Source organism: Pezoporus occidentalis, unplaced genomic scaffold (genome assembly GCF_034315485.1).
Source record: "Pezoporus occidentalis ecotype Australia unplaced genomic scaffold, CSIRO_AGI_Poc_V1 ctg217, whole genome shotgun sequence".
NCBI lineage: Eukaryota > Metazoa > Chordata > Aves > Psittaciformes > Psittacidae > Pezoporus > Pezoporus occidentalis.
In genome coordinates, this window is record NW_026914040.1 from 958,139 (window position 1) to 985,054 (window position 26,916).

The window sequence follows — 26,916 nt, forward strand, 5'->3', positions numbered from 1 at the left end:
CGCACCCGCTTGGTTTTCCTCAGATGTCTTTTCCTGTTTATACATCAGATGTATCCACTGTGAGAAGCAACTGAAAGTGAGACTTCAGGCTGCTGGCACCAAGAAGCACAATCTTTATGTAGCATCTCTTGCCCCTGAGATGCCAGTTAAGGGTACAAGAATACTGTCAGAATGCAAACATGGAATGAAGCAAAGAGGACTCTCCCAGGCGAGGTTTAAAGCTCCCCATCATCATAAAACATCTTCTCTGATCAGACCCTCCTGGCTCATACAGAAAGACAGAAAACCAAGTGAAAGGGCAGTGAAGTCATGAACCTTCCACCCTTTCAGTCTCATGTCCCCTTTAAACAGCCATTACAGTTACCTTAAAGCTTTTCTTAACAGTAAGAGGTGGTTCCAGCCCAGATGTTGCCCATATGACTGCAAAGATACATTCATGATCGCTGCAATGATTGCTACAAATAGATCTGTTGTTTATTTAAGGGGCTTTTCAGTACAAAACATGACAAGTGTGTTTTCTACATTGAGAGAGGAAATAAAAACCCTACAAAACTGTGAAACCCAATTTGAAATAAATATGTATAAAACTGCTTTACAATCAGTTCTAAACACATTGTGAGCCGAGGAGTTTCAAACTGGGTTCACTTCTGAAGTGCACATCACTATAAAAACAGTCCTTTATTTTAAAACCTGCCATTCACATCAAATCACTGATTCTTAAATACAGAGAGGTGATATTAGTACAAAACCAGCACAACTGAACACCACACAGCATCCTCTGCACACGTATTTACTGCTTTATCTCTGGCACATCGCAATCTCCCGCCTGCTGCAAGGTTACCAAGCAGCAGACAGCTTCATTTGAAGAGATCTCTATCAGTTCCAAGGCACCTTCCTCCCCAAGACACGGTTGGTGATCTTCTGCAAGATAAAACCAAAGTGAGAGATGAGTATTAATCCTCTAAGCATTAAAACCACAACAGATGATGTTGTCTGAAAAACGTATCAGTGCCAGATGGTCTGAAACAAGTCTTAAAAGTAAGAACACACCCTGACATTTGCTGACAGACTCTTCCCCTAAGTAACCCTAATGCATGTCTTGCCTTTCACTGCTTCAGCTGCTCTAGGGTCTCCCCTTCAGGAGCCTTCTCTTGTCCAGGCTGCCCCAGCCCAGCTCTCTCAGCCTGGCTCCAGAGCAGAGCTGCTCCAGCCCTCGCAGCATCTCCACGGCCTCCTCTGGCCTCGCTCCAACAGCTCCACGTCCCTCTTGTGCTGCTGCCCCAGAGCTGGATCAGGGCTGCAGGGGGGGTCTCCCCAGAGCACAGCAGAGGGGCAGGATCCCCTCCCTGAGCTGATGCTCACGCTCTGGGGGTGCACCCAGCACACGGGGGTTCTGGGCTCAAGCGCTCACTGAAGCCGGGTCATGGGGAGCTTCTCCTCACCCAACACCCCCAAGTGCTGCTGCTCAGGGCTGCTCCATTCCCCAGTCTGTGTTTGTGCCCCCACCCAGGGGCAGGACCTTGCACTTGGCCTGGCTGAAGTCCCTGAGGCAATGACACCAACATCATTCTGTTAGCTCAGCCCACAGCTCAGTGATGTTTTGAAACAGGGAACACATATGAAGTGGTTCTAGGGAAGTGAAAGATAAAGTAAGAGCTTTGGGTAACTCATGTATTACTCACAGCTTCGGGAATCACAGCCACTGTCTGACGGGAACTTTTGCATCCCAGAGATGAATGCAACAGGCAGCTGAGCTCTTCTATACACACACCCACGTGCAGAGTATGCAGTGTGTATATAGTACATACACGTAGTATATAGACACACAAACTGCAGTATGGGATCTGTCCCCACTACTTCACAGAGGCTCAAAAGGGCTCAAACCCCCCATGCCACAGAACCTCCCATCAGTCCTTCTGGCTCATAAGCCCCTTTGCAATCTAATAAGCAAACCTGCTAGAATCAGATTCTCTCTCGCCCCTTTCCCCTCCAGGAAGCCACTACAGATCAATAAACCCCAACGTGTTGCGGACAGGAGGGAACGTGTAGCCAAGGGGATGAAAAACACTGACATGAGGAACCACTGTAAAGCAGGAAGCAGAGCTCAATTCAGCTCCACACCTCTAAAAGCCTGGGCTTTTCCCTTTGGGGTAGTGACACCTTGTGGCTCCAGTCTAGAATAGGCTCTAAAGGATAGCCATGATAGGGATTAACGTTGCTGAATGCTAATATCTTGCGTTTTTAAGGGGTAAAGGCAAGCACAGAACTTTGCTACCACCTTTATGGTGTTTTCTCCCATGCTCCCTATTTACAAAACTGACAAACTCACTGAATCTAATGGAAAAGCCTCAGGAATGGCACAAGTGCTCAGATCCTCCTTTACTAAGGCAGAGAAACATCCCCGCCTCCCCAGCTGTTTCATCAGTGCTTCTCTGCCAGGTATGAATGTTTTCACAGCAGAAAGTCAGCCAAGCAAATGCGTGTGCAGCCTCAGGCACTCCAGCACAGGATGTCTGAGCACACACTTTCACAGCAGTTCAACCTGCTAAGCTGCACTCTGGAGTGCCTGGGACACAAGTACATCCTTTCCCCATCATGGAGATGGGAAAATGCTCATAGATTCATGGAATGGTTTGGGTTAGAAGGGACCTTAAAGACGATGCAGTTCCAACCCCCTGCCATAGAGAAGTGATGCGCAGATTGACTCCACAACTCGTTACAGTTGTAAAGCAGGCATGCTTTTATTCAGCGCTGAGGCGCATGGGGGATAGCTCCTCCAAAAGCATGCACCCCAGCGTTGTTTCCCCTTTGCATTTATCCTCTAAAGTTATACATATGCATGAGGTTGCACAACACGCCTATACATATTCATGTCCTATCCCCACTTCGTATTATAATGAGTTAAGATGCCCTTTGCGCCTGCGCAGTGCCTCCTGGTGGTTGTGGGTGAGGGTCTCAAGATGAAGTAAACGACTCTTCCTTGAGCCTGAACTTTTCAGCCCCCTGGAGGCATGGTCATTGTCCAAAGCACAGAGCCAGTTTCAGCCTGCCTGGGCATCCAAAGGACAGGAACTAAGTCATGGTCCCTACCTCTTAACAATAGCTATGTCTTAACATCTTGTTCTAGCATACACAGCGAGTATGATAAGCATGAACAAATAGCAACATTGTTAAGCAAGCAGCTTGATCTACCCCTTTGTACGCTGCAAGTACAATAAGCATGAGCAAGCAGTAACACTTAAGCAGCTTGACCTACCCCCCCCCCGTACATTGGTTAACCCTTCACATCAGAAGTTTCAGTAGGACAGTTCATGCCACAAAGCACTGTGAAAGACAGGAGTAGTGACAGTCAGAGAACATGAGTAATGAGACTCAGAATACACCAAATGATCTTGGAAGACACTGCCCCCTGCTAGGTTTGGATAAGGCACAGCAGGACTCCTCTAGGTGACTGCAATTAAAACAGCAGCCAGATCTAGCCCAGAGGATGGGCCTGCTGTTCTACATCAGCAGTTCACCAACTTGCCACTGAGAGATACTCAGCCCACAGTTTGGGTACAGCGCTGCACATCATTACAATGACACCACCCTGGAATACATGCTTTTATCCAGCTTTTGTACCAGCTATTTTCTTCTCCTAAGAGTCTGTGTCATCTTTGGAATCATTCCACAAAATCTGTGGTCCTTTCTTTCCTGTACAATCAGATCCGCTTCGAAACTGATGCTCTCAGCAACACATTAACCAAATTCTAAGCAGCTCATTCACTGCATTTACAGCTACTCACTACAACTATTCTGCATCAGACAAAGGGATTACAATATTTACTGCACTGAATCAACAGCCCTCTTCCAATCAAAACCATACTTACACACAAAACTCCTGATTCCAGCTGACTATGCTACTTCAAGTCAATGCCTGCCAGCATTTATTAACCCTTAAGACTTTACAGCATCTGAGATTCTCAGACTAGTGAAAAAAACACCTCCTGAATACGCCCTGGAGAAGCATAGCATCAAAATCAAGTCATTCTAGTGGTAAATGCCCATAATCAGATTAGGTATTTTGGATAATGCATTGTGTTACAATCCCTGGCTTTACAAATCCAATTTGTTCCCAACAAATAACTAACCCCATTATCCCAGCTCTGGCAGGACATCTCAGCCAGGAAAGCATTGCAATGCTAAAAATGAAGCGCAGCTTAAGATCCAGAGGAAAAAGAAATCAGGTTTGGTTTTTAATGTCTGTCCTTTAACCACTGAGGTTTTTAATGCAGTTTATTGCGTGCTGCAAGGCCACATTTTATGGTGCATGGGTTAGTTAAAAAGCCAGAAGACAAGTCAGGTTAGAACCTCAGTGTGTGCATTGCAAACTCTTGTTTCTCATCTTTAGGTCATTAATAAGTCATAAGAGAAAGCTTAAGCATATGGATGCCTGGAACAGCTCAAAAAGTGACACACTGGTGAGTTTTGGAAATGCACTTCTCAGAAGGAACAAATGGGCCTCCTCTGCTTTATCAGGGCACTTATCACATCACTGTGCATAAAGGGATACTGCTTGATACACAGAAGTAGCAGATAAAGAGATGTGGGAGGACCCAGGGACAGAAGATTCTTCTTGATATTGGTTGTGCTTAACCCCCATGAGTCTCTAGCACAGGGTTCTTCAATCCTTCTGCCATTAATCAGACACACAGACACAAAGCACATGTTCCACAGCCCGGACAACCAGGGAAGAGCATCAGCAGCAGTGTAGCTGGGACAGAAGCAGAGCTCTCTCTGCTTCACAGGCAGTACGAGGCAGGATTCAGCAGAGTCCAGGAGTAACCCAGCAAAATGGGCCCTGCTCTTTGCTTCTCCTGCTCCTCAAAACCCTGGAGTGCTCACCCCACACCTTTGCTGTGCTGCTGGTTGTGGGGTGAGGCCCCAGTACAGACATTACTCTGGAGCTGCTTGGATAAGTGTTTGTGGTTCAAGGTTAGCCACACCATGCTAAGCTAAACTGGTTTATTCTACACGCGCCAGGCAGAGGAGGTCCTTTGCTAACAGGTGCCAGCGTGGTAAGATCACACCAATGAGCTGGACGCACACTTATGTTGACATCCACAGGCCCCAGAGTTAACAAATTCCCACCAGGAGTGCCAGTTCTCCCCTGGATCAGAATTAGGAATGACAGCTCAGGCTTTGCTAGCCATGGCTGTGAAGTTAGCTGTTCAACATCTTTGTCGCTGATGTGGACAGTGGGATTGAGTGCATCCTCAGCAAGTTTGCCCATGACACCAGGCTGTGTGGTTCCGTTGATACCCTGGAGGGAAGGAATGCCATCCAGAGGGACCTCGACACGCTTGTGAGGTGGGCTGATGCCAACCTCATGAAGTTTAACCATGCCAAGTGCAAGGTCCTACACCTGGGTGGGAGCAATCCCAGGCACAGCTACAGGTTGGGCAGAGAAGAGATTCAGAGCAGCCCAAGGAGAAGGACTTGGGGGTGTTGGTTGATGAGAAAATGAACATGAGCCGGCTGCAGTGTGCGCTCGCAGCCCAGAAACCAACCATATCCTGGGCTGCATCCAAAGGAGCGTGACCAGCAGGTCCAAGGAGGTGATCCTGCCCCTCTGCTCTGCTCTCCTGAGACCTCACCTGGAGCATTGTGTGCAGTTCTGGGGTCCTCAACATAAAAAGGACATGGAACTGTTGGAACAAGTCCAGAGGAGGCCACGAGGATGATCAGGGGCTGGAGCACATCCTGTGTGAAGACAGGCTGAGAAAGTTGGGGCTGTTCAGCCTGGAGAAGAGAAGGCTGCGTGGAGACCTCAGAGCAGCTTCCAGTATCTGAAGGGGGGCTATAGGGATGCTGGGGAGGGACTCTTCATTAGGGACTGTAGTGATAGGACAAGGGGTAATGGGTTCAAACTGAAACAGGGGAAGTTTAAATTGGATATAAGGAGGAAGCTCTTTCCTGTGAGGGTGGTGAGGCACTGGAATGGGTTGCCCAGGGAGGCTGTGAATGCTCCATCCCTGGCAGTGCTCAAGGCCAGGCTGGACAGAGCCTTGGGTGAGATGGTTTAGTGTGAGGTGTCCCTGCCCATGGCAGGGGGGTTGGAACTTGATGATCTTAAGGTCCCTTCCAATCCTAACTATTCTATTCTTGCTATAGGGGGATTTAGCTTACACTTAAGGGCAAAACCAGCAACCTTCAGTTCAAGGAAGCATGATCCTTCTTTAAACATGCTCCATGATCCCTCTGTGCTGCCCTTAAGACTCTCCACCCAACCTTCTTTGTACCCTTTAATCAGGACCAGGCTTCCTTGCCTTTTCTCCATACACCCTGCGTATGGAAAGGATTCCAGGGGGATTTTATGTTCCAAGGTGTGTTAAGCTTGACTGCTTTGACCCTGATTCAATGCCAATACATCCTAACCACCTAGAAGCTGCAAAACAGTACCACAGAATTGAGACGTAGCAAAGGGTTCTATAATGTTTGTGAACTGAAAGAAAGGTCTAGAATGCTCCAGTGTAAACACCTGAGCAGAACACCTACTGTCTTGTAAAGCTGGGCCTTCAGGCGATAGGAGTTGTATTCCATTTTCCTCTTCTCTTCCTCTCGCTTCTTCTGCACCTCCGGCAGCTGCTCATAGATCCTGCAGTGTGAAAAGGACAAAAATGTTGACTTTAAAGGAACTTTCTGATATATATATGTATATGTATGTATAAATTAAACCAGCCTCTGGTTTATCATCATATTCTTTTATAGGTTCTGGATCACCCACATCATAGAAATATTTATTTGGGGGTTTACTAGTGTCACACAGGGAAGATAATGCAATGGTTTGGGTTGGAAGAGACCTAAAAGCTCATCCAGTTCCAACCCCTGCCATGGGCAGGGACACCTTCCACTAGAGCAGCTCGCTCCACTGTGGAATATGTAGCAGTTGTGATACTGGAAATTCCACCATCCCATAATGCCTTTCTATCACCAGCAGCACCTCCTAAAAGCAGCATATAACACATGACAATGACCATACTGCTTGTATGATTACCCAGGTATAGCTTCAGTATCTGCAATGCAGAACAGCTCTTGCTTTGCTCCTGGTTATACTGATCCTGAGCAACATGTTCATCCATCAATAGCAACATCATTATCACAATGAATAACCCGATTTGAGCTCTATTTTCAGCATTCAGCAGCGTTGCCCTGTTTAGGTGAAGGCTTTGTCTTTTCCAGCACTGAACTCCTCCCATTCCAGAGCCAAACAGCAAGGAATGCTTGGAACTGAGTGTCCCATCCCTGGCAGTGTTCAAGGCCAGGTTGGACACAGGGGCTTGGAGCAAGCTGCTCTAGTGGAAGGGGTCCCTGTCTGTGGCAAGGGATTGGAATTGGATGGGCTTTAAGGCCCCTTCTAACCCAAACCATCCTATGATTCTATGAATAAAAGCTGTGTCATTCCAGTCTGGTTCATGGGTTACCACATGAAGGAGGGACCTGAGGGCGAGGATGGCACTGTATCGCTCCCACTGCCTTCCCCAAATCTTCCTTCAAGATCATAAAGCTTCCCTAATTTCATGGCAGTGGTTGCCAAGAAACATGCAGCTTTAAAAACACTGTGGTTTGCAGGAGGTGGAAATGAATGATGTCCAAAAATGTCAGTCCTGTAATATTTAAAGCAAGGCACATCTTATAATAACTCATTTCTTAAGATGCTGCTTTGATAATCAGCAAATAGAACAAAAACCTCCATCTTGTTCTGGATACAGTATTTGTGGTGTTGCTTTAATATCATCCCAGCGTTCTCTAAAGGCTTTCATCGTTGCAGGTGAAAAGGATCAAGATGAACCCCTCTCAACCCATCCCACCAAAAGGATGTTTAGGGCAAGAAGTGGGCAATGCAGTAAATTAAGTGAAACTTGTTTTCACTGCCTGTAGGTAAATTTGCCATGAGAAATTCCAGTTATACCCTCACAGAGAACAAGGCAAAGCTTCTGCTCTCATTAGAGGCGTGGATTTCAGAAGAATGGTACAGAATAAATTACTTCTGAGCTCCAACTGAGAGCTGGAGCATGACAGCAGCAAGAACAGAGAGTCACCAAGTGAGACTGCCTGAACCAGTCTCCATAGAAATCCTGCTCATTTGGGGTATTATGAAATCAGGGTTTCCTAAAATACACAAGTTCAGCTCCATCCACCTCACAGTCCAAGTGACCTGCATCTGAATCCTGCTACTTCAGCTAAAACATGTGGAGGTTCCTTGGGGAACTGATGTATTTACCATAGTCACCACTTCTGCCACCTCTCTATTGACATCCTGTAAGTATATTTAAATGCCAAAGGCTATTGAAATAAAACATCCTGGACTCTCCCATCATAAGGGTTATATGTGAATTCCAATAGATAGTTTGTAAATCAGGGTGCAGCTGAAGTTAAGGGACCTCTGGAGGTTACACAGTCCAACCCCTGCTTGAAGCAGGGCTAACTTCCCTTCTAGATAAGGTTCCTCAGGCCTCATCCCATCAACTTGTGACTGTTTCCAAGGATGAAGGCTCCACTGGCTCTGTGGGATCGTGGTCCAGCACATCACCACCCTCCTCAGGAAGAACTGATTTCCCTGTCTCCAGTTAGAACTTCTATTTACTGTAACACATCACGAGTACTACTCGTCCTATCACCATGTACCTCCAAGAAGAGTCCTCCTCTGCCTGGCTCAATACCTCTTCTGGGAGGGAATCACTGCTGCCAGATCCTCACCTTCACCCTCCTCCTCCCCAGCCAAACTCTGCAGCTTCTCCTCACACACCTCTGATAAGATGCCTACATCTTCCATGGAAAAAGCTGAGTTATCCCCCAAACCCAGTTCCTGGACTTCAGATACAATTCATCCATCTCGATACCCAGATCGCTTATGGAATCATAGAAACACAGACTGGTTTGGGTTGGAAAGGACCTTAAGATTATCCAGTTTCAACTCCTTGCCACGGGCAGGGACACCTTTCACTAGAGCAGCTTGCTCCAAGCCCCTGGGTCCAACCTGGCCTTGAACACTGCTAGGGATGGGGCAGCCACAGCTTCTCTGGGCACCCTGTGCCAGCGCCTCAGCACCCTCACAGTAGGAATATCTTCCTTATAGCCAAACTAAATTTCCCCTGTTTCAGTTGGAACCCATTGCCCCTTGTCCTATCACTAGTCCCCGATGACTGACCAAACCAAACCAAAACTGATGAAGAGACCACCCAAACCAACATGTTCTTAACCTCACCGTTTAGATCTCTGAATCATTTCACTCCTTGGAATTGTTCTTCTCTTTTCTCTAATGACAATACCTAAATGGAAAGTTTTGAGAGAGGAAAACGGTGAACAAATCTCACAAAGAACACTCCTGCAGGAATATGACTCTTGTAGAAGTTATGGATTCTTATAGTTAAGGAATTGTAATACTTCCATTTAAAATACACACACTTTAGTTTAATGTGGAAAGTCATTAGTTCCTGTAGAAGGTACAAAGCAGAAGCATGGAGGTACCTCTGTCAGACAGCATGTCACTTGCATTCCTGTAGCCCCTTCTTTTCTCTGGAGGGTTAAACAGCTCCTCTCGTTGGGACTGCAGCACGCTCTGTATCTTCCTCTCCTCCATGACAAGCTTCAGATGCTTCACACGCTCTCCAGAGCGGGAGATGAAGTCAGGGCGATGCACTGCAAGAGCCTCCTACGATGGCATGACACAAAACAAAGCCTCAAGTGGGCAGATGTCTCCCCAGAGCTGGACAATGTCTAACACCATCACCAAGGCATGGAAAAAAGCCTATCAAAGTACTATATGGTATAAAACACAATAAACTTGCAGCCCTAATGCTGGGTAGCTCCTCAGAGACCTCCTTTAACAAACTCATTTTCTGGCCATTGACAAAAAGCTGACCAGAAAGAAGAGAAAATGCTAAAATAATTAGTCAAAGGGACTCAAACATCCTCTCAAAACACCTCAAAGCTAATCCCATAGGACAGGAGATCCAGTGACTTATTACAATCTCGCTTGCCTAATCAGTGGCACATCAACATTAGCAATTTGGTTTGGATCAGAAGTGGACTTTTGAAAGCCATCTCCCCCTATCTCTGTTTGCCACACTTCAGTTTCCCTCACAGGGCAGTCCCTAAGCACATGAACAGACCATAGAATGGATTAGGTTGGAAGAGACCTTAAAGCTCCTCCAGCTCCAACCCCTGCCATAGGCAGGGACCCCTTCCACTAGAGCAGCTTGCTCCAAGCCCCTGTGTCCAACCTGGCCTTGAACACTGCCAGGGATGGGGCAGCCACAGCTTCTCTGGGCACCCTGTGCCAGCGCCTCAGCACCCTCACAGGGAAGAGCTTCTGCCTAAGAATCATAGAATAGTTTGGGTTGGAAAGGACCTTAAGATCACCCAGTTCCAACCCCCCCTGCCATGGGCAGGGAGACCTCACACTAAACCATGGCACCAAAGGCTCTGTCCAACCTGGCCTTGAAAGAATGTGCTCCAAGATTTTGCCAGGCACAGAGGTGAGACTGACTGCTCTGTAATTCCCTGGGTGATCCATTTTCCCCTTCTTGAAAATGGGGGTTATATTTCCCTTTTTCCAGTCATCGGGAACTTCACCTGACTGCCATGATCTTTCAAATATGATGGCCAGTGGCTTAGCAACTTCATTCACCAGCTCCTTCAGGACCCACACATGGATTTCATCAGGTCCCATGGACTTGTGCACATTCAGGTTCTTAAGAAGGTCTCAAACCAGATCCTCTCCTACAGTGGGCCCAAGGTCTTCATTCTCACAGTGCCTGTGTCTGCCTCCCAAGACTTGAGTGGCGTGATCAGCGCATTTGCCAGTGAAGACTGAGGCAAAGAAGTCATTCAGAACCTCAGCCTTCTCCAAATCCAGGGTAGCCAGTTCTCCTGAGAGCTTCCAGAGGAGGCCCATGGTGTCCCTAGTCTATCTTCTGTTTGCAATGTACCTACAGAATCCCCTCCTGTTATCTTTAAGAGCTCATCTCAGTCTCCCCTCTGGCAGGTTCAAGCCATTCCCCTTGGCCTGGCCCTACATCCCTTGTCCCAAGCCCCTCTCCAGCTTTCCTGCAGCCCCTTTAGGCACTGGAGCTGCTCTCAGGTCTCCCCTTCAGGAGCCTTCTCTTCTCCAGGCTGCCCCAGCCCAGCTCTCTCAGCCTGGCTCCAGAGCAGAGCTGCTCCAGCCCTCGCAGCATCTCCGTGGCTCCAACAGTATATTCTGGAAAGCCAGATTACCATTGGCAAAAAGGACTGATGAATTTCTTGGTTTTCCAATGAGTATAAATTATTTTAATGGTGAAATAATTAAAAAAGCATCATAGAATCACAGGATGGTTTGGGTTGGAAGAGACCTTAAAGCTCATCCAGTTCCAACCCCCCTTGCAGGGGCAGGGACACCAAGTGTTTCCACAAGATTAAGCCTAACTCCTGAAATCCCACTGAGATCCCAGCAGCCTCCCCATGCAGTGCCTTTACCTGCAGAGTAAGCTTCACATAGGGCCATGTGGACCTGTTCTCAGGGTCTCCTCCTGGAACTCCTGCCTGAACCATGTTGCTGTGCTGCTGCTCTTGCCAGTTCTTCTCACGGAGAGGCTCTCTCCAAGGCTTTATGCTGGTGAATGGCTCAAACCAAGATGGACCAGGACCAGCAAAGCAATTGGAATGGTTTTCTTTCCTAGATTCAGTTTTCAAGTCTCCTGCCTGGACAAACCATGAAATCCCTGTTGAAAGACCACAGAAGGGAATAAAGCTTTGCAGCCAATACATGTGCCTATTTTCCATCCCCATCTATGGCCCTTTATGCCTGTGCTGGGTTTGACTGGGGTACAATTAATTTCCTTCCCCATAGTTGGTATGGAGCTGTGTGTTGGATTTGTGCTGGAAACAGTATTGATAACCCAGGGTCGTTTTACTTATTGCTGAGCAGCCTTACACAGGGTCAAGGCCTTTTCTGTTCCTCACTCCACACACAAGCAAGGAGGCTGGGGGGGCACAAAGAGTTGGGAGGCAACACAGCCATGACCCAAGGGATATTCTAGATCATATGGCATCATGCTCAGCATATAAAGCTGGGGGAGGAAGGAGGAAGGGTGGGATGTTGGGAGTGATGTGGGTTGTCTTCCCAAGTCACCGTTAGGGGTGATGGAGCCCTTCTGTCCTGAGGATGGCTGCACACCTGCCTGTGATGGGAAGTAGTGAATGCATTCCTTGGTTTGCTTTGCTTATTAAACTGCCTTTACTTCAACTGATGAGTTTTCTCACTTTCCTGATTCTCTCCCCCATCCCACCAGGGGGACAGTGAGCAAGTAGCTCTGTGGTATTTAAGCTACCAGCTGCGTTTAAACCACAACACCCAAGGTTTTAGCTAAACCCAGTCAGTGGCCTAACACTACACTGTAGCGAGTCCTTCAGTTTAACAACAGTGGGACTCTGTATTGGACAACTGGGGCAGTCTGAAAAGAATTCCTTCGCCAAGTGCCAGAAAACCAGTGAGTCTTTACCAAACACCACTTTGGGAAAGCCCAAAATGGTTTAGTTTGCAAGTCGCTCTCTATAGAAAGGCTGTTCATCAGCAATTAGACACTTCTAAGAGCCTCTCTGTTGTCCTAAGCCCTACGGCTTCTTATAGGTGTTTGTGGAGATGAAATGCTTTACATCTTGTAAATGTTAAATGTGTATGCAAGAATTAGATTACTCACAGTTTACACACATAATGGGATTTGAATACATCAGCCTGTACTCCTCACAGATATTCTAAATGTACTAAATGAAACCAGTATGAAAGAGAATGATTTGTCCCTACACCAACAAGGGTGATGACTAAGGAAAATATTTTTAAACATTTAATTATGACATTGTGAAAACTGACAGGAAATTTAAAAGGGGAAAGGAAAAAAAAAAAACAAAAAAGCCAGGAGGAGGCTACAGCATCAGCCTGAAAACGCAGCTCCAGCTGAACCAGGGGGATGAGGCTGGTTCTGGTACCACAGTCTTGCCTCAAGTACTCCTGAAAACGTACTTGTCCCTTGAAGCTTCAGGACATGAAACAGTAAGTGACTACTCAGAGGTTAACAGAACCTTTTACAGCTTGCAAATCAAACTTAAGTATCTGCATGATTCCCATCTCACTCATCTTTCCTTACCTTATGTATTGCTCATTCTTTACTACTTTTACTGGCCAGGTGGCCTCTAACAGCTTGATTGAAAATACCATTATAATAACACACTTGATATAGTGTTCTGCTTAATATCATGGATTAAAACCAGAGTAAGGACTGACTGTACTAGGGACAGACTACTCGGTCTCACAGGTTTTGCTGGCTGCTGTTGAGTTGTGCAACTCCGCTAGTGTGCGCAGAAAGTGTATGTTGGACTGACCTTGTGGTACCTGCAGCCTGCTCCTTTTTGTCCTTTTCTCCATGAAAACATTGCCTGGCTCTCCCTTCTGCTTCCCCTTGCTCCCTGCTGCCTGCTGAGCCATGACCGCACCATCTGACTCTCCCAAATTACCATCAACACAGCGCCAGGGTTCCTGTGGCTGTTCTTTTGGCTGGTTTAATCTTGGGGTAGGAAAAGTCACCCCAACATCTCGAGTGTTCTTCTTGGTCGCGCTGCTGACGATCTCCAAGTCTCCTGTAGTTGAAAATAAAACAGAAACATCAGATATTAAGAAGCTCTTCCCTGGGAGGGTGCTGAGGCGCTGGCACAGGGTGCCCAGAGAAGCTGTGGCTGCCCTATCCCTGGCAGTGTTCAAGGCCAGGTTGGACACAGGGGCTTGGAGCAAGCTGCTCTAGTGGAAGGGGTCCCTGCCCGTGGCAGGGGTTGGAGCTGGAGGAGCTTTAAGCTCCCTTCCAACCCAAACTACTCTGTGACTCTATGAGTCAACTTCAAATCTGCTGCAGAAAGACACAGTGGCAGGTCAACATGCAGCTCTGTATCTTGGACAATGGAACTGCATTAGCTTACCCGATGTGTCCCATCAAAACAGTGTTTTAGCTACAGAAGGCTGGTTTGCCCACAGCACTACAAATATTGAAGAGAAACACCACCACAAATATTTAACACAAGCAAAGAAAGTGGAAAGGTGTCAACTAACATGGAAAATGTTGTAACACGATCTTGAAAACAAGCCATGAAAAGGCTTTTCTGATTCAATCCGCATGCACATGGGGGAAAAGAAGCAGTAATAAATAACTAATGGATGTGTATGACGAACAGAACAAAGCTATTGCTCAATCTGATGATGGATGTTGGTGTGTAAATGAAAGCAACGAAGAAACTGGTTAAGTGCCACCAGAGAAACCCAAATGCAGCACTGCACTAGCCCAGGATCAGCTTATGTTTTAAATAGAATATAACAACTAAAATATTACCAAGAAGAATAAAAAACACTGCAGTTGCCTTCAGAAATAGCACATGCCCACAAATACATTCTGTGTGTAACAGATGTCTTGTGGAGAAAATAATATAGAAAACATACACTTGGTCCACCTTTGCTATTGAAATGGGTCAGGAGTTTGGATTAATAAACTGCTAAGTGAGAAAACTGGCTACTACAGCAGCCCAAGAAATGAAATTAAACGGCTCATTTAGATTACAACACAATATCTTTCTCTAAAAGCATCTGAAGAATGGCATTTGTATGTACCCATCACCAGAAATATGCACCAGACTTTGGAGAACGGTTTCCAAAGAGATCAAAGGCAGAAGCAAGGACAAAAAAGTCTGGAATTCAACAACTCACCTGCTTGGATACCTTTGTTGAGCATCCGCGTCCGCCGCTTGTTACTAAGAGCAGAGCTGGGTCCCCACGCGCTGCTTATAGAAGTTGAATCTGATGAAAGGGAGATGGCAGTCTAGAAAAACAACATGCAAGGGAACAGAAATTGATGGCATACCAACCAAAATGAACAGGAAGTGGGTTTTAAACAACAAAAAGAAGTATAGAATCACAGAGTGGTTTGGGTTGGAAGGGACCTTAAAGGTCATCCAGCTCCAACCCCTGCCACGGGCAGGGACCCCTTCCACTAGAGCAGCTTGCTCCAAGCCCCTGTGTCCAACCTGGCCTTGAACACTGCCAGGGATGGGGCAGCCACAGCTTCTCTGGGCACCCTGTGCCAGCGCCTCAGCACCCTCACAGGGAAGAACTTCCTTATATCCAAGCTGAATTTCCCCTGTTTCAATTTAAACCCATTACATGAATTTAGATTGTATGACACTGAACCATAGAACAGTTTGGCTTTGAAGGGACCTTCAAAGATCATCTAGTCCAACCCCCCTGCAATGAGCAGGGACATGTTTCAACTTCACAGCCATTTCACAAGGAATAAACTCGAAGGGTAACACCATACTAATCTAATCCAGAGGCTTTCTGGTTCTCTATTTTAGAGTGGTTTATTAACAGCCACTAACTGGGAGTGCTGCCCCAGGCTCCAAACCCAACAGTGCAGTACAGCCCCACCTCTGCAACTCCACTGGATCTAGGCTTTAATTATGAAACAGATTAACTTTCTCATTCCTTGAGTGCAGCAATTAGTATCCTGTTAGTAACTCAGCACACAGAAATGAACAGAGGCTTTTTTTATTACCTTTTGATGGAACCTCTGCTAGCAGCACTTCAATGCTACACAGGGGTTTGTTTCAGCATTAAAAAGAGGCAATTTGTCTTCTCCCACCCTGGTAAAGAACTGGGGGTTTCATTTCAGATAACTATTCCAGCACTAGTAGAGTGCACTAGACAGATGTAGTAGATCTGTGTCATTCAGAGAACAGAAGCAGATTTGAGTATGTGCTCAGCAAAAGGGAAAAAAGAGTAAAAAGCATGGAAAAAACACACCCAGCTAACCTATTTACATGCATATCAGCCCTCAGAAATAAATATGAGCAGCCATTCAGTGCTGAATACAGACACAGAGATTCTATTTGGACTCCAATATTCAGCACAGTGCTTTCAAAGCCCTTCAGCAGTTGAATAGCTCAACCTTTAGCTTTGTACCTGCTACCAGATGGCAGCCTGAAGAGCGCTTTAGAAATAACAGAAACTGGAATAGATAAAAATCCTTCTGGGATGATGGGTTCAGCATCTATAAATAAAGCAAGCTGTAACGGAGGTTTTGGGAAGCTGAGCTGACAATAGGCTGTCAGAAACTGAGCTCTAACATGCAGCATTTGCCTAAAAGTATGGTACAGTGGTCTCTGAGGAGAGCTTTCACTGGAAGTAAACAGCAATCTTTAATCACAGGTATTTGTAACTACAACTAAATAACTATTGCTTTCTGTTGAGCCAAGCATCACAGGAATCGCCAACATCATAGAATCACAGAATGGTTTGGGTTGAAAGGGACCTTTCAAGGGAAAGAAAGAACCGTGTCTGAGACAGTTGGGGCTGTTCAGCCTGGAGAAGAGAAGCTGAATGGAGACCTCAGAGAAGCTTCCAGTGTCTGAAGGGGGCTACAAGGATGCTGGAGAGGGACTCTTCATTAGGGACTGTAGTGATAGGACAAGGGGTGATGGGTTCAAACTGAAACAGAGCAAGTTCAGGTTAGAGATAAGGCAGAAGTTCTTTACTCTGAGGGTGGTGAGACACTGGCACAGGGTGCCCAGAGAAGTGGTGAATGCTCCATCCCTGGCAGTGTGGCCAGCATAGTCTAGTGTGAAGTGTCCCTGCCCATGGCATGGGATTGGAACTGGATGACCTTAAGGTCCTTTCCAACACAAACTATTCTAGGATTCTATAGTTTGACCTCAACTTCACTCCTGGGAAGGCAGAAAGACTTGTTTGGGCTACTTAGACCAAAGACAGGAGGCTGTGATACAAACAACACCCTGGGAAGTTACAACAATTCCCCAGATAACCAAGTCTCCCACTGCACAACAGCTGAGAAGTTCCTGTAAAGATCAGTTCAAGTTGTCTTTTGGTCCATCTGATCACATACCTGCATCTCTTTCCTCTTCTTGTGCCTCTCAGAAGTCACCTTTGGATACTCCACACCCACTGCTTTGCCCTTGTCCCACTTTTCAGAGCGAGTTCTCTGGTGGTTGATGGTATGATAAAGCTGGGAGAGCCTTGGGGACACCTCAACTCTTTCACGGCCAAAAGCCCGGATCAGCCTGGCGGTGTCGATGGTGGAAATGGAACTGCTCACCTCAGCCTGAGTGACAGTTTCCATCTCTGTCTGGGTCACTGTATCTGACTCTGAGGTGGTGGAAGTGATCGTGGTGCCATGATCTCCACTAAGCCTTGCCTCTGAGGAGGTGTCGCTTGGAGTTTCCAAGTACTGCTGCTCCAAAATGTTCTTCATGTGGCAGATGATTTTCTCTCCTGACCTGTTTTTCCTCAGCTCAACAAAGCTATTTTTGCCATGGGTGATGCGTGGTCTTCCTTCAACATGTGCTGGATCAGGCTCCGAGGTACTTTCAGACATGCTTTTTTCTGGCACTCTTCTTTTCTCCTGTTCTCTCCCCTTCATTCTCTGTTCAGAAACACTCTTGTGAGAGGTTGTTGGTATCAGTGTGTGCTTAAGGGGATTCTGAAGGACCCTGGCCAATCGATCAAGGCGTTCCACAAGAGTCAGCTCACCATTACTCCTAGAACTATGGTGCTGGCGTCTCTTCTGGCACTCCAAAAACTTAACCCAGAGTTCATCCAAGCTACCATGAGAGTGGGTTCTCTGTCTCTGTGCCAGGTCGTTCTCCTCATCCTCATTGAGGTGAGTTGTTTGGCTACGTGGCAAAGGGTGAGTTCTAGCTGCTTTTTGTTCTGCTTCTCTTCTACTGCAGTGAAGGAGCTCCTTCCATGATGTTTCATTCCCCAAAGATGTGCTGATGTCTAGATCCTCATTCCTGCTGTTATCTGCTTCTGCAGTGAGTGGAAAGAATTCACTTTCACCATCTTTTTTATGACGAGCAGAGAAAACACAGTGATGACCATGTGGTTTCCTCCTGTTCTGCAGGACAGCACTTGAGGAAGGTCTGGCAGGTCCAGCACCAGAACTGGCTTCTGACAGATCACTGTTAGACAGGATGTAGCTCTCACAGGAGGGCACTGGATGGTGAAGGTAGAACCGTGCAGATTTGGAGGCTGAATGAGAGGTTTTCACAGTCTCTGTGTGTTCTAGAAGAGAAGAAAATACTCGAATTTGTTTCTTTTCAGTGAAACAAATAGCAAATGGCAAATCTTAACCAGGCTGATTTTCATCCTAACAATTCCCAGTCACTTCAAAGGATAAAAGCAGGGATCACCACACCCCTTCCTGAATGCAACAAGCTTAGAAATGAAGTTTCAGCATTATTAGAAGTACATGAGCAATATTTTATATCATTTGTAACATGGAATCCAAGAGAATATTCTATCCAACTGAATCTGAAGGAGGAATCCAGTTATACCACAGGTAATTACCTTGACCAAAACTTGATCTGAATCTTCATCTATGGGAACTCCTGAGAGGCAGCCACAACTCATTCTGCCCCTTTTCAGACAAATGCCCACGGAGCACAATGTCCCCTAGGGCTATACCTGAACATTCTCTCTCAGCTAACTCAGTAAAGCACTACATATAGAGTACAACCAATACCACTTCCTCCACAGCTCCCTGAACCAGTTCAAGACAGCACATGCCAAGATCTAGCCCTGCTTTGCTTACAAGCTCAGAGGACACATTCTAGCTCAAAGCAGCTGTGAAATCCCCCCAGAATACACTATTATCTGAAATTACAAAGAAAATGTAATTATAAACTCATTTCTAGTTGGCATACACAAAATCAGTATGCAGCATGTGCTAGCAGGAATGTACTCCTAAATAATTCTGAAATAGTTTCTAATATACTATTAAAAATCACATTTAAAAGGTAAAAATGTGGTTTAAGTTATGTTTGTTGTATACTGGACTGAACCATAGAGTGAACCATGCAGGTAGAAAGTAGAGATTATAGATGCTAGCACCAGAAGGCCTTCCAAGTCTCTGTGCTTACTCAAAGACATCCCATGCCATTTTAGCCAAGTATGTGATTTAAAGATGCCTCATAAAGTACTAATAGCTTTAGTATAAATTGAAAAGTGAATACAAAGAACAGCCTATTTACTAATGGTAACAGCAGTGACAAGGTAACGGGAGCTGTCAGCAAGTGTGTACCAGGCTCCATTAATGGCAGGGATCACGCTCATGCTGGTTTTAATCCAGGTCTCCAACTTTCCTCCCAGGTTTGTTTTCCTGTTTGGACTTTTGCTGTTTGGTTTTAAACAGTCTTGTTTCCTGACTGTGAGCTACTGAGGACAACAGAACTGGAAAGCACCTTTGCATTTGAGACAGCTTTGCCACCGATTCAGCCGAAGGATGGCAAGTCCCACATGGAGCCTCCTCCCTATGCCAGAAGGAAAAGACCAACCTACCTCACCAGGAGCCACGGTTTTACAAAACCTCATTGCCACGTGGGAAAGGGATACAAGAAAAGCTCAGGAATGGCTACAACTGAGTGAATTCACACTGTTAATACTGCCTCATAAACCGCCTTTTTACTTAATAACATCAGAACAGCACAAGAGGGACGTGGAGCTGTTGGAGCAGGTCCACAGGAGGCCACGGAGATGCTGTGAGGGCTGGAGCAGCTCTGCTCTGGAGCCAGGCTGAGAGAGCTGGGCTGGGGCAGCCTGGACAAGAGAAGGCTCCTGAAGGGGAGACCTGAGAGCAGCTCCAGTGCCTAAAGGGGCTGCAGGAAAGCTGGAGAGGGGCTTGGGACAAGGGCCTGTAGGGACAGGCCAAGGGGAATGGCTTGAACCTGCCAGAGGGGAGACTGAGATGAGCTCTTAGGCAGAAGCTCTTCCCTGGGAGGGTGCTGAGGCGCTGGCACAGGGTGCCCAGAGAAGCTGTGGCTGCCCCATCCCTGGCAGTGCTCAAGGCCAGGTTGGACACAGGGGCTTGGAGCAAGATGCTCTAGTGGAAGGGGTCCCTGCCCGTGGCAGGGGTTGGAGCTGGATGGGATTTAAGGTCCCTTCCAACACAAACCAGGCTGGGATTCTATGATCAATTACTTGTTTCCTTCTATTTCTAAACATCTTTTCCCTTCCCAACACAGACACTCCAGTGTAATGCCAAGATCATGAAGAGCATAACCAGACCCAGCCTCACTAACCCTGAAACTGGAGGACTTTCTCTGCCCATACAAGGTCAATGTTTATATGCTGATGCAAGATTCCTCTACGGCCTCCTGACAAATGAGCTCAGGCTTGGGAATACTATGCAGAATTTTTGCCATTTCTCTATTTTTTTAACATTCCCAACAAAATGGAAGGAATGCAAAGAAGCAAAACATAAGTTTATGGAGAGAAACATTAAAATAACCCCATAACTTGCATGGTTTTAAGCTCTAGACAAGCTCTGTGGGTAGAGGTAATCTTTTATTAGACCATCTAAAAATACAGTTGAAGAAGTCAGGGAGGATTTTAGACATTTGAGTCTTCAGAAAGCTTCCTTAAAACTTCAACTGTAGTGGCTGCTTTAACAGAAGGTTCTTTCTACTCACAGTTCCTTTCTTGGCTCTGTCTTTGGACCATCACAGCTACTGAAAAATACTATTAGATGATCTTATATTAACTCTTGTGGTGCCCTTTCTTTTTTTTACCCAGGCTATTTAGAGAGATGCATCCATTGATCTTTGCTCCAACATGATGTTTTGTTTGTTACTGCAGATTCTTGTTGCATTTTAGTACCTTATTCCACTTATTTTATGCTTGGACTTGATGATCTTAATGGTCTTTTCCAACCTATCTGATTCTGTGATTTCTGTATCCTTGCATTTTATAAGTGCTCACAGAGAACTATTTATTTCGTTAGAAAACCTGGGTTAAAACAATACTGTCTTCACACTAATTCAACTGTTGGTCATGTGTAAACTTAACCAAAACAGTAAAATGAACATAAAATAATGAAGTTCAATGTGTCTTTTTTACATTATTTTCTGGAAATACTAAAATCTTTCCATTCTCAAGAGAAAAGCTTCAAAGAAAACCCCTTTTAAAGGGAAGAATTCAAACCATCAGAAGGAATCCCTATCAGTACATGTGTGGGGTGACCTTACCTATCGAGGTACCTGCTTTAAAAGGGCAACAATAGCCACACTGAGGCACTCAGTGAAAACCTGTTTCATTCAGTGTTCTCCAAATAAGTTTACATGATGCTAAGAATAATAAATGGGCTCCCCAAACCCCTTTGTATGTGACTGCATACCAGAGAGCACGAACTCCGTAATTCAGAACCCATTATCCTGTTCATGTTTCAGTCCCATCCCTCAATAAAGCCACAGTTGTATTACTACCTCCTCGTAATTTGCTCGCTGGTTACTACAGCACATGCTGACAAATACTGGATCATGCCATAAACAGCTTCCTTGAGGAATTAATAACTGCATTTAGGAGAGGATCAACCCCTCAGCAATCTTCAGTTCACAGTTACCTCTGTCCAGGAACAAGAGGTAATTCTCAAACACAACAGTCCTCATCCCTACTCAGACTCAAGGAAGTTTGTCAGTCACTCGCAATCCTGGAATGAGGTTCTGTACAAAAACCAGGAGCCATCAGGACTAATTATAGCTGCTGTCAGGAGATGCAGTGTCCACATCATCAGTGAGCTCAGTGTGATTTCATTCTGTCAGCATTCTCAACAAGTAAAGCCTTTAAGTAGGCTACTATAGTAGTGACCGTGACCTTCATCCATCAGGATTACCATCCAACGAGGCCAGTGTAGTAGAGGAAGGCAGAAACATCAGATAAATCAAATTAAAACTCAGCTAAACACATTACAGAGACACTTTACATGACATCACATCAGTGTATCTGTGGGCAAGAACACAACCCCAGGGGCCAAGGGGAATGGCTTGAACCTGCCCGAGGGGAGACTGAGATGAGCTCTTAGGCAGAAGCTCTTCCCTGGGAGGGTGCTGAGGTGCTGGCACAGGGTGCCCAGAGAAGCTGTGGCTGCCCCATCCCTGGCAGTGTTCAAGGCCAGGTTGGACACAGGGGCTTGGAGCAAGATGCTCCAGTGGAAGGGGTCCCTGCCCGTGGGAGGGGTTGGAGCTGGATGGGATTTAAGGTCCCTTTCAACCCAAACATCCCATGGTTCTGTGACTCAATACACAGACAAACCCTATCTATATCCTACAAATAGGATAAACAAATCCTATCTATCCTAGATAAATCCTATATCTATCCTATAAATAAGATAGACAAATCCTATATAAATCCTGGTTTTATTTACCAGGGAATTCCTGTTATTTTCTAAAAAAGCATCCTTTCTACACTTACTTAAAACAGATTTTGCACTTTACAAGCCAAAAAAGAACCAGTCAACACCCCACCAAACCCCAAATATGTCTTATAAATGCCACAATAAGCCGTGGGGCCATGGGAATGCCAGCAAATACTAATGTCCAAATATTTGGGCAGTCAGGATGAAGCAGAAAGATGGGGAAGAGAAAACTGAGTCACATTCAGCATCTTTAGGCTACTATCAGCATATCATGAGAACACAGTCATGGTTGCTGAAATGTAACTCTTCTGCTCTACATTCTTTCATGTATATGAAAACACACGTAGCATTAAACACACTTTAACTACCTGGGGGAGCATCTGGTGGCATCATTTGGTCCTCAGCCCAGGCTAACTTGGGCTTGGCCCTCTTACTGGAGATTCCTTCTTGATGCTTGAGAGCCGTAATGTCAGGAGGGTTATCATGCCTTAAACCAAGCACATTTGCCTGAAATCTTGGAGGAAGAACATCATTTGACCCTGAAGAGAAAGAGCAGTGACTGTGAGTAAAAAGAAGCAGGAAAAAGAAGCAGGTCTAATAGAGCCTCTTATCTGAGTAGTACCACCAAGATGTTCACCAAGCAACAGTTGTGATCCCTAGTGAGCAGTACTAGTGAGTAATACAGAAGCAATGGGTATTGTGCCACATTGATTTCCATGATCTTTGGTGACAACAGATTTAACCTGCCAGAGGGGAGACTGAGATGAGCTCTTAGGCAGAAGCACTTCCCTGTGAGGGTGCTGAGGTGCTGCCCAGAGAAGCTGTTGCTGCCCCATCCCTGGCAGTGTTCAAGGCCAGGCTGGACACAGGGGCTTGGAGCAAGCTGCTCTAGTGGAAGGTGTCCCTGCCCATAGCAGGGGTTGGAGATGGAGGAGCTTTAAGGTCTTTTCCATAGAATCACAGAATCATAGAATAGTTAGGGTTGGAAAGGACCTTATGATCATCAAGTTCCAACCCCCTGCCATGGGCAGGGACACCTCACACTAAACCATCTCACCCAAGGCCTCGTCCAACCTGGCCTTGAACACTGCCAGGGATGGAGCATTCACAACCTCCCTGGGCAACCCATTCCAGTGCCTCACCACCCTCACAGGAAAAGAATTTCCTCCTTAGATCCAATCTAAACTTCCCCTGTTTAAGTTTGAACCCGCTACCCCTTGTCCTGTCACTACAGTCCCTAATGAAGAGTCCCTCCCCACCATCCCTATAGCCCCCCTTCAGATACTGGAAGGCTGCTCTGAGGTCTCCACACAGCCTTCTCTTCTCCAGGCTGAACAGCCCCAACTTTCTCAGCCTGTCTCCACACAGGAGGTGCTCCAGCCCCTGATCATCCTCGTGGCCTCCTCTGGACTTGTTCCAACAGTTCCATGTCCTTTTTATGTTGAGGACCCCAGAACTGCACACAATGCTCCAGGTGAGGTCTCACAACAGCAGAGTAGAGGGGCAGGATCACCTCCTTGGACCTGCTGGTCACGCTCCTTTGGATGCAGCCCAGGATACGGTTGGTTTCTGGGCTGCAAACACACACTGCAGCCGGTTCATGTTCATTTTCTCATCGACCAGCAACCCAATCCATTCCAACCCAAACCATTCTATTATTCAAGCCATTTATTATAAGGTTTTTCCCTAAGGTGGTTAAGTTTCACCTGTTCAACTGATGAGCACAGAAGAACACATGAAAATGAGTATTAGACAGTCTGCTGGAAAGGCAGATACAGGACTTGAAATGTCCAAATTCCCTCCTGCTCACATTAAAATTCCTGACATTTTCTCTGACTGATGCAAGTATCTATTTTCTGGGCTCAAAATAACAATGGAGGAAAAGTGGAAGAGAACAGCAGAGCTGTATAACCTCTAAACAAGAAATCAAGCCACCAGCAGCAGAGCTCTCTTACTATCATACCACTGTCTCCTAAAATGGTCCCAAACTGATTTATCCTCCTTGTCAACACCACCTGGTTACTTCAGTGAGCTTAACTCAATTACCATCAGCTACCAGTCATGAGCTGAGAATCCCAACTGCAGCAAGGAGTTTAAAAGACAAAAGATATGTTTAAATTCTGCTGTATGTTTTCTAGAACCTTGCATTGCCTCTGATGCATACTGAAATTTTATATCTAGCAGCACAGTTTCTGCAAAACAACAGACTCACACCACATTTGTTTCTCTTATTTTTGAGCATCTTACAACAGAGGGAGTGGTAAAGTGTTCAAGTGTCTAAGTGTTCAAGGCCAAGCTGGATGGCACTTGGAGCAACCTGGTGTACTGGAAGGTGTCCCTGCCCCTGGCAGGGATACGGACTGGATGAGCTTTAAGGCCCCTTCCAACCCAAACCATTCTATGATTCTATAATAAAGAGGAGATAAACGTAGTTACAAGCATGATTTCTGGCTATAATGACTAACCTGTGCACTTACTGTCACTGTGGTACCAAGCTACTCCCTTAGGGCACATCTGGCAGGACCTGGACATCTCTGCAATATTAGTTTTGCCTACAAATAAGTCTGGATGCCACAAAGCTCCGACTGAAAGCAACGTGCAAGTAAGACCTGTAATGCTTAAGTGATGCATTCTGCACATATAGGAGAGAACTGACAAATAACAGCAGGCAAAGCAAAAGAAGCTGATGAATCACTGAGCACCCTTTCTTCCAGTAAAAGAGAAGTGGTTTTTATTGTGAGGATGTGGGGAAGAGGTGAATGTGCACTTCAAATCACAGTTATGAACTATATTGCTTGTAGAAAAGCTTTGTACACTGGAATCCCCTAACAGGGAGGGAAAATGCAATACTGAGAAAGCTGCTCTCTGAAATGGATATTGTATTATGCAGCTATTTCAAAGAGCACACATGCCAAATTAATAAAAAGGGAGGAAAATGCCCATAAATAAGGGAACTAAAAAGAAGAACTGGCAGGGATATGAAAGAGTCCAAGCTGAATAGTCATTCCCAGGGGAAAATAAAGAATTAGCAAGCTGTAAAACATGGAGCCGTGCTTCTTTTCAGTGCCAGAAGGAGTACTACCATCCCTTTCATCAAAGCAATTGAAACCATAGCCTCCAGTCAGGACTTGTAGAGCTTTGTGTTATAAAGCAGTGTGAACATGAACGAAGACATTCTGCTGTTAAAACCAATGCACTTACTCTAAACTGGTAGGACAGAAGAGTTCTGAGCTCCACTGAGACACTTCTGCACATGAAATAGATGTATTCTGATTCAGGAGCTACAGCCATCAGTTTGCAGGTGGAAGACTTAAGATAATTACAGATAAATGATACTATGAAACACATACCTGAGTGAGAGCTCTCCACACTGGTTTCTGATCCAACTGGAGACATTTTGGATACTGCCTTTAGATAAGGAACATAATACATCCCAGCGCTTCCAGAAGGTTTATATGGCAGCAATAAGGGCTGATCTGTGGGGATGGGAGATAAAGCTATTACCACAAGTCAGGCTTTAATCCTTAAATGCAACTGAAGATAAAAGCAACTAATCAGGACCCAAAGAGACTGCTGAAGAAATCCCCTATTCTTTAGGAAAATATATTACCATTATTAGCTATTTAATTCATTTAATTTCATTATTTAATACTCACCCGGTGGTTCAAAGGTTGACTGTTGCTAACAAAACCAGCTTACTGACCTATTCAATGTTCAATCTGCGACTAGGGTGACAAACACTGATGTAAAAAGACCAGCTTGGGTACCAACATAGAATCACAGAGTGGTTTGGGTTGGAAAAGACCTTAAAGCTCATCCAGTTCCAACCCCTGCCACAGGCAGGGACACCTTCCACTAGAGCAGCTTGCTCCAAGCCCCTTCCAGTATCTCAGACTTTGATAGATGAAGATCTACATAGAATCATAGAATAGTTTGGGTTGGAAAGGACCTTAAGATCACCCAGTTCCAACCCCCCTGCCGTGGGCAGGGACACCTCACACTAAACCACGGCACCCAAGGCCTCGTCCAACCTGGCCTTGAACACTGCCAGGGATGGAGCATTCACAACCTCCCTGGGCAACCCATTCCAGTGCCTCACCACCCTAACAGGAAAGAATTTCCTTCTTATAGCCAATCCAAACTTCCCCTGTTTAAGTTTTAACCCGTAACATAAGACACATGTACTCACCACCCTGCTTTGTGAAAGAGGACACCTTGTCAAGAGATGAAGCTGTGTTGTTGGGAAGCTCATGTGCTTTCTGGAGAGGTGGTTGGTGAACATCATTTCCACTGTCTTGTGAATTAACATAAATCTCTGCTGAAAAGGTGGTTTTTACAGGACTCTCTGTTGTTATCTGAGTGGCAGCATCAGAAGTGCTTTTCACAGTGCTTGCAGGAGCTACAGAGTTGAAGGTATTCTTCACACTACATCGCCCTGAACCGGGAACAGTGACCTGTGGTCTCTCACTGCCCTGTGGAGGCAGCTCTTGCCCTGCTGTGCTGGTGACAGAGGAGAGGATGAGGCAGGGATCTGCTGAAGATGCTGGCATGGGGAGAGATGAAGATCTTTGATCAGCAGATGACAATTTAGAAACAGCTTCTATTGAAGCTTCTGGAGCTTTAAAAGACACTGGTTGAGTCTTAACTCCAGGTT

At 45.9% G+C, this 26,916-nt stretch overlaps 1 protein-coding gene across 1 annotated transcript in view; it reads right to left on the reverse strand.

The window, feature by feature from the left end:
• Nucleotides 1-449: 449 nt before the first annotated feature.
• The window catches only part of ALMS1 (ALMS1 centrosome and basal body associated protein), a 67,145-nt gene continuing 40,678 nt past the window's right edge, over nucleotides 450-26,916 (reverse strand). The window contains exons 10-20 of the mRNA XM_062619978.1: nucleotides 26,452-26,793; nucleotides 25,613-25,738; nucleotides 22,631-22,801; nucleotides 16,959-18,136; nucleotides 14,768-14,879; nucleotides 13,402-13,656; nucleotides 11,500-11,744; nucleotides 9,511-9,694; nucleotides 9,248-9,311; nucleotides 6,538-6,637; nucleotides 450-921 (exon numbers count right to left, since the gene is read on the reverse strand). Coding sequence (XP_062475962.1) covers nucleotides 877-921; nucleotides 6,538-6,637; nucleotides 9,248-9,311; nucleotides 9,511-9,694; nucleotides 11,500-11,744; nucleotides 13,402-13,656; nucleotides 14,768-14,879; nucleotides 16,959-18,136; nucleotides 22,631-22,801; nucleotides 25,613-25,738; nucleotides 26,452-26,793 — 2,822 coding nt within the window. The 3' untranslated portion in view covers nucleotides 450-876. The remainder of the gene's footprint in view (nucleotides 922-6,537; nucleotides 6,638-9,247; nucleotides 9,312-9,510; nucleotides 9,695-11,499; nucleotides 11,745-13,401; nucleotides 13,657-14,767; nucleotides 14,880-16,958; nucleotides 18,137-22,630; nucleotides 22,802-25,612; nucleotides 25,739-26,451; nucleotides 26,794-26,916) is intronic.